At 38.9% G+C, this 10,450-nt stretch overlaps 1 protein-coding gene across 1 annotated transcript in view; it reads right to left on the reverse strand.

Annotated features, from left to right (window-relative positions):
* Positions 1-9,748, reverse strand: part of LOC133825191 (uncharacterized) — a 27,869-nt gene extending 18,121 nt beyond the window's left edge. The window contains exon 1 of the mRNA XM_062258172.1: positions 9,718-9,748. Within this exon, the coding sequence (XP_062114156.1) occupies positions 9,718-9,748 (31 nt within the window). The remainder of the gene's footprint in view (positions 1-9,717) is intronic.
* Between the last annotated feature and the right edge of the window lie 702 nt (positions 9,749-10,450).

Genomic DNA, 10,450 nt, shown 5'->3' on the forward strand with positions numbered 1-10,450 from the left:
AAGCTGGTATTGAAAAAAATCAAAAGACTTGAATAGTACAATTAGCAGAATATTAATCAAGCAGAATTAAGATTGAATTGACCTATGGTCAACATTGTGATATGATTAGATTAGATAGTAACGATGCTTACTTATCTTGTCAATAATCAATATCAGTCCAGTTTAATATAACAAAATACATCCGATCTTATCTACTTGGTCAATGTCCTGGATATGACATCACATCAGATGTGTAAGTAGATCTTATCATAGATTACCCAATCAGTAAAAATCTAGTGTACTAATTTAATCTTAGGACAAAATACTTTTGAACATATAATTACAATTATAATCCACTGTGACCGAGTCACTATAATTATAACTATACATATGTTTGGGATTTTATAAATGTTTGTATTAATAATAATTAATCATGTAATAAAACATGTAAACAACGCAATTTGATTGAATAAAATGATTTATACTACTTTATTGATAATGAACGAATTACATAAGAAATGTGATTTTATAAGGGCATAATACCCAACACTTGCAAGTGGGAAACCCTCATTTGGAAGAAACTTGGGACCATTCCTCGCCAACAACAAAGAAAAATTCATCCCAATTTCTATTGGAACTCTCGAAGTCAATAAAGAAGGTCCTATCCTTCTTCGGAGAGAGGTAAAACGTCTGCCATGGTCTATTCTCTGAGATTTTATTGTTGGACATAGTAAATGACGCATAAATATCCTTTGCCTAGATATCTACGTTTCATAAGGCCCCAAAAATTTGAGCTCCCATGATAGCTTGCACAAAATTGGGAACAAATTGTGACATATGAACCTTGAAAGAAGAAATGATTTGAACTAGAATAGCTAGGAGTGGGAAGTAGACCGACTCGATATGTTTGGAGCTGAGCAAAATCTCTCTAGGATTCACTACGTCTTTGAATCACCATTCCCTAAACTCCTTGTCAAGAATCATGTGAATTGATACATTGTTATGGATGACACATGAAGTACGAAGGCGATTGAGCATGGACTGATAGTTTTCTTATTGACTGCAGCAGAGGATGTTTTGGAAGACATTTTCAAGTTAAGCAAAGAAATGTCGACGTCTGGTATTTTCTCTAAAAAATTCTTAGGGAAAAATGAGGAGTAAAGTAAGACGAATTTGGGGGAGCCCTTTTAGTTTTGTGCAAAGGTGATGAACTGTTCGCGCGAGTGCGGCAAAACCTGACTGGTCAATTGCATTTGAAGTGACGTGTGCCAGACTAAGTGATGATTAGCTGTCCATTAAATTCCCCAAATTTCTATTTTTGACAAAGATTTGTGTTAATCAAAGAGCCGGCCCATGACTTAACAATTTCCATTTTGCTTTCAATTTTCAAGCCACTGGTTGATGGGCAATTGTTGGGTCCAAAATATTAGACCCAAGTCATTTTTCATTATAGGATAAATGAAAAACATCGTTTCATGGTGAAAAAGAGAAGAAAAAATTACAAAATCTAGAAATTAGAAGGCGGTCCTCTGATTAGCTTCTGCAGAAGAGAAATGTAAGAAGACAAATGGTTGGGAAAATCAGTTGGTCAACCAATCGCAAGGAGATTTTCCTTATGAATTGTTATGTTATATTTTTTCATTAATAGTTGATGAATGGATTCATTAAGAGGACTTGAAATGACTTAGGCGTCGAAGTGCCATTCTTGCAGGAAACCCCAAGTGAATTAGCAGTCATCGGAGATTCAAGAACTTGATTGAAGAAGAGTGTTAAGTTGCATTCTCGAGAAGGAAAACATCCAGAAATAGAAAAGCAATTTTTTGATATCAACTATGCTCTAATAATTTGTTTCAAGTAAAACAATAATGAAAAAGCTTTCACTTTCTTTAAAGTTGATAAATTCATGCAAACTAATATTGGAAATTTGTGGTTCATTTAGAGAAACAGTCAAAGATTGCAGAGTATTACTAAGAAAAAAAACCCTTTATTAATATGTGCTCTCTTTCCTCTATCTCTCTATATTTATGTATAGAGTGAGGTTTCCTCAAGTAAGCCTTGGGTCACTCTTCTAATTGTATAGATTGTAAATAGAACAATTAGGGAATTTGTCTCCTAACTATTATTGGTAATATGATTTTACCCTTTGGCTTTTGACATAGTATTATTTTGCCCCTAAGTGGAAAAGTAAGGATTATTTTACCCCTTAAGCTTAACACCATCTATAAATCATTAGGATTTTTTTTGTTGACAAAATCTATAATCATTATTTTCTCATTGATATAGTGGTCTTTTATAACATTTATTATATAGCTATTTTTTTAACAAAATAATTATGCATGCAAAGTTTATATATGACTGTTGACTGGTTTTTTCATCAACTATACGGAGTAGTAAATGAAGAGTCATTTTGTGTGTAAAATCATAAAGAGAATATTTGTAACGACCCAAAATCGCTAATAAGGTTTAAGGGCCTTGATTAGTGTGCCAGGAGGGCATGTTGGGATTTATGTGTGATTTTATGAGTTAAATGCATGATTATGATTTAAAGCATGTTATATGACTAATTGAACATTCGAGATGCATGACTACGTGGTTAGTATGCATGTTAGGTGAAATAAATATGCATGTGGACCCCGTTTGCATGATAGGGGTAAATTGGTAATTTTAGCCCGCTGAGGGCATATATGTGATAATTGTATCCTGTGAATTGTACCACGTGAGTGTGGTGTTATTATTGTGATGCACGTGCCGAGACGGTCCTAGAGAGCAAGTTAACTTAAAGAGTCACAACGGGATTTTATACCCGGCTCGGGAGGAGCCTAGGGGTACTTTGGGAATTTTATGGTTAAGTAGAGAATTGGCGGTTAATGGTTATTGGAGATTTAGTAACCTGGGTAACCATTAGTTACTGCTGAGAGTAACAAGTTTATGTGAAAAAAATTGTAGAATTGCAATATAGGAGAAAGGACAAGAGTGCCCTTGAGGTGTAGTTAGCAAAGGGTTTTGATGAAGGGGTAAAATGGTCATTTGGCTGGGAATTAGATGTGTTGCAGCTGGGTATTAAGGGGTACACGGTTTGGGGCTTGGTCATTGTTTGGTTTTGTTAAAAATAAAGAGAAGAAAAGTTAGGGCAAGAAGAGGAAGAAGAGAAGAAGGGAGCTGAAACTTGAAGGATTTAGGGGGAGAATCAAGGAAGCTTAAAGGTTGAATTTTCTCTTGAGGTAAGGATTTAATGCAATCTTTGGGTTTGTTTCTATTTTTGATTTGAGGAATTTAAATGCATGAGTTAAGTTTTAAGTTTTGTTTGAGTTTGCTGAAATTAGAAATCAAAGGGTGGATTTTGAGTGTGATTATGTTTTGATCTTGATGCTAGTGTTTATGGGTTGTTGGGTGGTTCATTTGAGGTTTTGAAGTGATTTTTGGGGCTTAGGTGTGAGTTTGGGATGATTTGGGAGTGTTTTGGATGATGAAATGCAGAGGAAAAACCCAGTTTTTCTGGGTTCGCGAAGGAGCGCCGCGGCCCTGTTCTTGGGCACCGCGGCGCGAGGCTGTTTGCAGTCAGGGAGCTCTTTGACTTCTCTGGGCGCCGCGGCCCTTGCGGGTAGCGCCGCGGCGCTACGCCTTTTTCAGGATGGGAAATTTTGCAAATTTGAGCTTTTGCTCCGGGGGTTCGGGGGATGTTTCCGATGAATTGTTTTAGGAATTTGGGAGTCCCGAGAGGGTGGGATTGGTCCCGGGAAGTGGTTTTGAATTGATTAATATTAAAGGATGTTTCATGTGTGTTGTGACTAGGATATTGGAGAGGCTCGTGCTAGAGGACCGTGCTCGCGGCTTAAGTGCATCAGGAAGCTCGGAGTACAGGTAAGAAAACTATAACACCCGTAGGATGGGGCATGGGCCCATAGTGTGATTGCGGGGCACGACCCTATATTGCATGATGAGATGATTGCAGGGCATGGCCCTATATCGCATTACATGTTAGGGTGCAGACTTAAATGAATTGATATTTGTTTGAATGTTGTTTGATTTTATGCTATATGTGATTATAGTGAAATGAACGGCTATGGCCGAGGGCGGCAAGGCCGAGAACGGCAGTGGGGCCGGAAGTAACACTTAGCACATGGGATGCTTATAGTCAGGGTAGGACCCAGTGGATACATGTGAGATCCTTACGGTGAGGACCGAGACCCCAGGCTTCGGTAAGGCTTCTGGGGCGGCATGGCCGTGTTTGCTTAGTCTCTTGGTTGACTTGTTTATCTGTGGATTGTCTGATTTGATTAACTGTATAATTTGCATATGTTATGTACTGCATGAGTTTTCTTGCTGGGCTTCGGCTCACGGGTGCTCCGTGTTACAGGTAAGGGCAAAGGCTGAGTCAACCAACCATGAGTACGGAGAGCGTGAAGCGACGCGTACATGTTTGGCCTGCCCGACTGCTTTGGTTGGGGGTTTATTTGAGAAATGGCTGTAATAATCTATGATTTTTATAACTAATCAACCGTAAACTTATTTCAAGATGTAAATAGTTTTCAAACCTTATTTTGGGATCCCAAATGTTTAATATTGGAAGTCTTTAATGAAACGACGCATTTTCAAAGATTACAGCCTTAACTTTTTATTAGTCACACTTTTGTTTTAAAAACCTCGGTTAGCGAGTTCATTGCACACTGTTTTGTCTTAAAACTCACTTGGTAACGGCTCTAAGGAAGTAGGGCGTTACAATATTGGTTGTGAATAATGAACCAAAGATGGAGAAATAAATTTCGTAATAAATATAAGAGACAAAGATTTTATAGTGGTTCAGCCATTAATAAGACTTACGTCCACTGTAGTCAATTGTATTGATGATGAACTTTGAACCAGCAATAACAGTTACACTTGGTTTTGATTCTATTTTTGAGGTAATTGTGAATACAATAATGGGGAGTAAATGCTCTCTCAAGGTTGAACAATCTCTAACCCTTTTTTTTTCTTTCTATTTACATTGCAGTATTTATAGTGGCGGAAATAGGAATAACAAATGGTGGGAGTCAATTCCCGTTATGGCTAATTCTTAAGAAACGCGGAGGAGCTCCAGGTTTCGATACCCTTTAAATATGGCAATCCATATATTAATTTATGTTATTTTTTTCTTCATATATTAACTTTTTAAAAATACATATTAAAGTTATTGTCTCTTTTGTAATAGGTTGATAATTGTATGCAAATATTCATATCATAAATATTTTATTTACATAGTTTTTTCACAAAATATATACAAAGTTATTTTCGTATAAAAAAAATACTTGTTTGATAAATCATGTAAAAGACAATTATATCCTTAAGTAACTAATGATTTTTAAATGGTGTTAAACTTTAAGGGTAAAATAATACATATTTTTCCATTTAGGGGGCAAAAGAATATTATGTTAAAAGTTAGGCAGTAAAAGCATACTACTAATAAAAGTTGGGGGGTGAATCCACTAATTGTTCTTGTAAATAATCTCCTCAAAGTAAGCCTTTGGTCACTCCACAAGTTCTGCATATTGATTTTTTTTAAGGAAGGTTCTACATATTGATGAAATTCCAATATTAGTTCATAATTATATTACAATTTAAGTAAGTAGGGTGTACTTATAAATAAAAGTAGATTAAAAATACATATTTTACTCATCTTATACATGGATATATATATATAATTATCATTTTCTTTAAGAAAAAATGGGGTGCATTTATAAAAATTGGTCGTGTAAATATAACTCCCCTAAAAAATTATATATTTATATTATCAGGGAACATATTTTATCACATAACAGGATGTGCATCATTTAAGATAGAGATATTCGATCAACATAGTTACTGATGGGATAGTTTTAATTGTAGGAAATACATATTACAAGATCTTTGTTTATTTTTATGTAATTTATATATTATCAAACAAACATGTAAATACCTAGAACATGCTCCTATGAAATTGATACAAAACAGAATAAAGTAAAGAATCTTACATTACGCAGTGGAATTGGGACAACTCCTCCCTTCAATCTCTCTAACCCTTGATTCCTTTCTGTAGTAGAGTATTATCAAGAGATTGAACTAGATCAGCAACACAGTTGTAACGACCCAAATTCACTAATAAGGCTTAAGGGCCTTGATTAGTGTGCCTGGAGGGCGTAACGGAGATTATGTGTGATTTTGATGATTTAGATGCATGATTATGATTTAAAGCATGTTATATGACTATGTGTATTATGTTATGTGATAATTATGCTATGTGATTTGTACCGCATGGGTGTGGTGGTATCAATGTGACGCACGTACCGAGACGGTCCTAGAAAGCTAGATAATGGTAACTGGTGATTTGGTAACTTGTGTAACTGTTAGTAACCATAGAGAGTAACAGGTTTTGTTGGAAAAGTGGTAGAACTGTAAAGTAAGTAAAAGACAAGTGTACCCTTGAGGTTTAGTTAGAAAAGGATATTTGAGGAGGGCTAAAATGGTCTTTTGGCAGTGGTATAGATGTCTTTGGCTGAGGCAAAAGGATATATACGATTCTTTTATGCTAAGTATAACTGAAGTTAAGACTTGGGAGGCTAGAAGGATCAAGAAGGAAAGGGAGAATCAAGAACCTAGAAAGCAAAGTGGAGGAGGAGTTGAACTGTGATCTTTGAGGCTAGTAAAGGGCTTAAGGGTGTGGAATCAAGCATATATCAAGGTTTATACTGAGGTAAGGATTTGGTCCCTGTTTTGTTAAGTTCTGAATTTGGTTTTTGAAAGAATTGAAAGATAGCCATGGCTTGTCTTGCATGGAATTCAGCTGGTTTGTTAAGGTGGAATTCAGCTCAAAGCTTGGATTGGAGGAAGCTCAAGTCGAATTTCTAATTGAGGTAAGGGTGTTAAACATGTTTGCAATCTCGTAGCTGTTATGGTTTAGGGATTTGGAGGTCTGGTTTGTACTTTTCTTAAGTTTTAGTTTAAGTGTTAGAGTCTGAAACTTAAGTGTGAATTCAGAGAATAATTGTGTAATTGAGTTAGATTATGATGGTTATAGGTTGGGGTATGGCCTATTTGGGGTTTTGAGTTGGTTTTGGGGCTTAGGTATAAGGTTGGGATGATTTGGAGTGATTTGGGTTCGGGAAAAACGCAGGGGAAAAACCCAGATTTCTGGGCTCGCGAAGGAGCGCCGCGACGCGAGGCTGTTTCTGGGCAGAGTAGGTTCTCTGACTTGCTGGGCGCCGCGGCCCTACAGGGCTGCGCCGTGGCGCTAGGCCAATTTCAGGACATGGGATTTTGCAATTTTGAGCCTTTGCTCCGGGGGTTCGGGGGATGTCTTCGGGGCATTGTTTTAAGGATTTGGGGGAATTCCGAGAGTGTGGGATTGGTTCCGGGAAGTAGTTTTGGGATTGATTAGTGACAAAGGATGTTTCATTTGTGTAACGCCCTACTTCCTTAGAGCCGTTACTTAGTGAGTTTTAAGACAAAACAGTGTGCAAAGATCTCGCTAACCGAGGTTTTGAAACGAAAGTGTGACTAATTAAAAGTTAAGGCTGTAATCTTAGAAAAATGCGTTGTTTCAATAAAACTCCTAATATTAAACATTGGGATCCCAAAATAAGGTTTGAAAACTATTTACATCTTTAAAATGAGTTCACAGTTGATAAATCATAAAAATCATAGATTATTACAGCCATTTTCAAATAAACCCCCAACCAAAGCAGTCGGGTAGGCCAAACATGTACGCCTCGCTTCACGCTCTCTGTACTCATGGTTGGTTGACTCAGTCATTGCCCTACCTACAACACAGAGCACCCGTGAGCCGAAGCCCAGCAAGAAAACTCATGCAGAACATAACATATGCAATGTATACATTTTATCATAACAGATAATCCTCAAATAAACAAGTCAACCATTAGACTAAGCAAACACGGCCATGCCGCCCCAGAGACCTTACCAAAGCCCTGGGGTATCGGTTCTCACCGCGAGGATAACTCATGTATCCCTTGGGTCCCACCCTGAATATAGCATCCCATGTGCTAGGTGTTACTTTCGGCCCACGGCCGCCCCGGCCTACGCCGTACTCGGCCCACGGCCGCCCCGGCCTACGCCGTACTCGGCCCACGGCCGCCCCGGCCTACGCCGTACTCGGCCCTTGCCGTTCATTTCATCATAATCACACATATAATATAACACAACAACATGCAATCAAATATTAATTCATTTAAGTCTGCACCCTAACATGTGATGCAATATAGGGCCACGCCCCGCAATCATACTATGGGCCCACGCCCTATCCTACGGGTGTTATAGTTTTCTTACCTGAATTCCGAGCCTCCTGATGCACTAAAGCCGCGAGCACGGTCCTCAAGCACGAGCCTCACCAACAACCTAGTCACAACACACAAGAAACATCCCTCAATACTAATCAACCCAAAACCACTTCCCGGGACCAATCCCGCACTCTCGGGACCTCTAAAACCTTAAAACAACACCCCGGAGACATCCCCCGAACCCCCGGAGCAAAGGCCTAAAATTGCCTAAAAATGCCATCCTGAAATTTGCCTTGTGCCGCGGCACCCAGAAACCAGAGGCTCCCCGCCGCGGCAAGCAAAACCCGTGCCGCGGCACGCCTTTGCAGACCCAGAATTCTGGGTTTTTCCTTCGCGTTTTCCCGAGCTTCAACCTCTCCAAATCACCCTAGACCAATATCTAAACCCCAAAACTCAATTCCAAGCTTCATATGAACAACTTAACAACCTATAGGCACTAGATACAAGATCAAAACATCAACACACCCAAGAATCCACCCCTTGATTCCTATTTTCAGCCACCCAAACCAAAACTCAAACAACTAACTCAAAACTCAACAAAAACAACTTAAGCTCTAGATTTAACCAATCAAAACAGAAATCAAAACTTAGATGAGTCTAAAAACCTTACCTCAAATGGAGAACCCACACAAAGTCCTTGATCTCCTCCTAGACTCTCACTTCTCCTTCTCTTCTTCTTCTTGCCCTAACCTTCTTTCTCCTTCTCTTTCTTCTCTTCAATTTCTAACAAGCCTCAAGTGGCATAAATGCCCCAAACCGTATACCCCCAAATCCCAGCTGCCATTTATCTATTTCTCAACCAAATGACCATTTTGCCCCTCCTTGCCTATCCTTTCCTACTTAAACCTCAAGGGCACTTAAGTCCTTTCATTTCTATTTCATTTCTACCATTTTCTTTCTAAAACTTGTTACTCTCAGCAGTAACTAATGGTTACCCAGGTTACTAAATCTCCAATAACCATTACCCGCTAAACCTCAACTTAACCATAAAATCCCGAGGTACCCCTAGGCTCCTCCCGAGCCGGGTATAGAAATCCCATTGTGACTCTTAAGTTAAATTGCTCTCTAGGACCGTCTCGGCACGTGCATCACAAAATAACACCACACTCACGTGGTACAAATCACAGAATACAATTATCACAAATATGCCATCGGCGGGCTAAAATTACAATTATGCCCTTCAAACACAATCAGGGCCTACATGCATACTAATAAACATAGCCATGCATCTCAGTTAAACAAATAGCCAAATAACATGCTTTAAATCATAATCATGCATTTAATTCATAAAATCACACATAAATCCCAACCTGCCCTCCTGGCACACTAATCAAGGCCCTTAAGCCTTATTAGCGAATTTGGGTCGTTACAACTATCCCCTCCTCATAAAAATTTCGTCCTCGAAATTTACCCAAACACATCAGTCAGCAACCTGCCACCTGACCATAATCTCCAAGGTCCATCGCCTTACCTTAGTTCCCACCAAAGCTCTTTCAGGAGAACAATCTTGGCTCGCAAGATCTCGTCTAATAGCCATACTCTCGATAGCCCCCCTTTAACACCGCAACCCTGCCGAAGCCCTGGGTCTGCCTAGATTACAATGACCAATTCATTGTCTTATTCCTGATTCCATAGATACTAAAACGTCATCACCTCTACTAGGTGGGATCAGCTTGTAGGCCCCGCTGGCCTAACACTTAGCACAACTTCGAAATTTTATGTTGAATCAAGGGTCAGAATTCTCCCTTCTTTCTTTGAACGCCTCCCAGATCCTGGTCTGTTAAACGCGGAGACGTAGCTCTTTATTCTTCCAAATAGGCAGACACTCCTGCCTTAAGAAGTTCAACGACCTACTTGTCTTTCTCTCTGAACTAAAGCCAAACTGTAGTATTCACTATCCTTCACCTCTTATCAAGCCCTATGTCGCGTTACATCAACAAGACACCAGCAACTGCCATCACGACTTACTTCCCAGGGATTACACTTCCCTTAATACCTCAAGTCTTCGCCTACTCAGCGCTTAATTCTTTAAGATCTTTGATAAACTTTCAAACAACCATTCCACTTGCAATCAACTGATAATTCCAGGTTCCCACTCTGTTCTTTTCGTTCTTTAAATCCATTCCAACAATTTAAAATATCATAGGGCCTCAATTCAATGTCAT

This window comes from Humulus lupulus, chromosome 1 (genome assembly GCF_963169125.1).
Source record: "Humulus lupulus chromosome 1, drHumLupu1.1, whole genome shotgun sequence".
NCBI classification, from domain to species: Eukaryota; Viridiplantae; Streptophyta; class Magnoliopsida; order Rosales; family Cannabaceae; genus Humulus; species Humulus lupulus.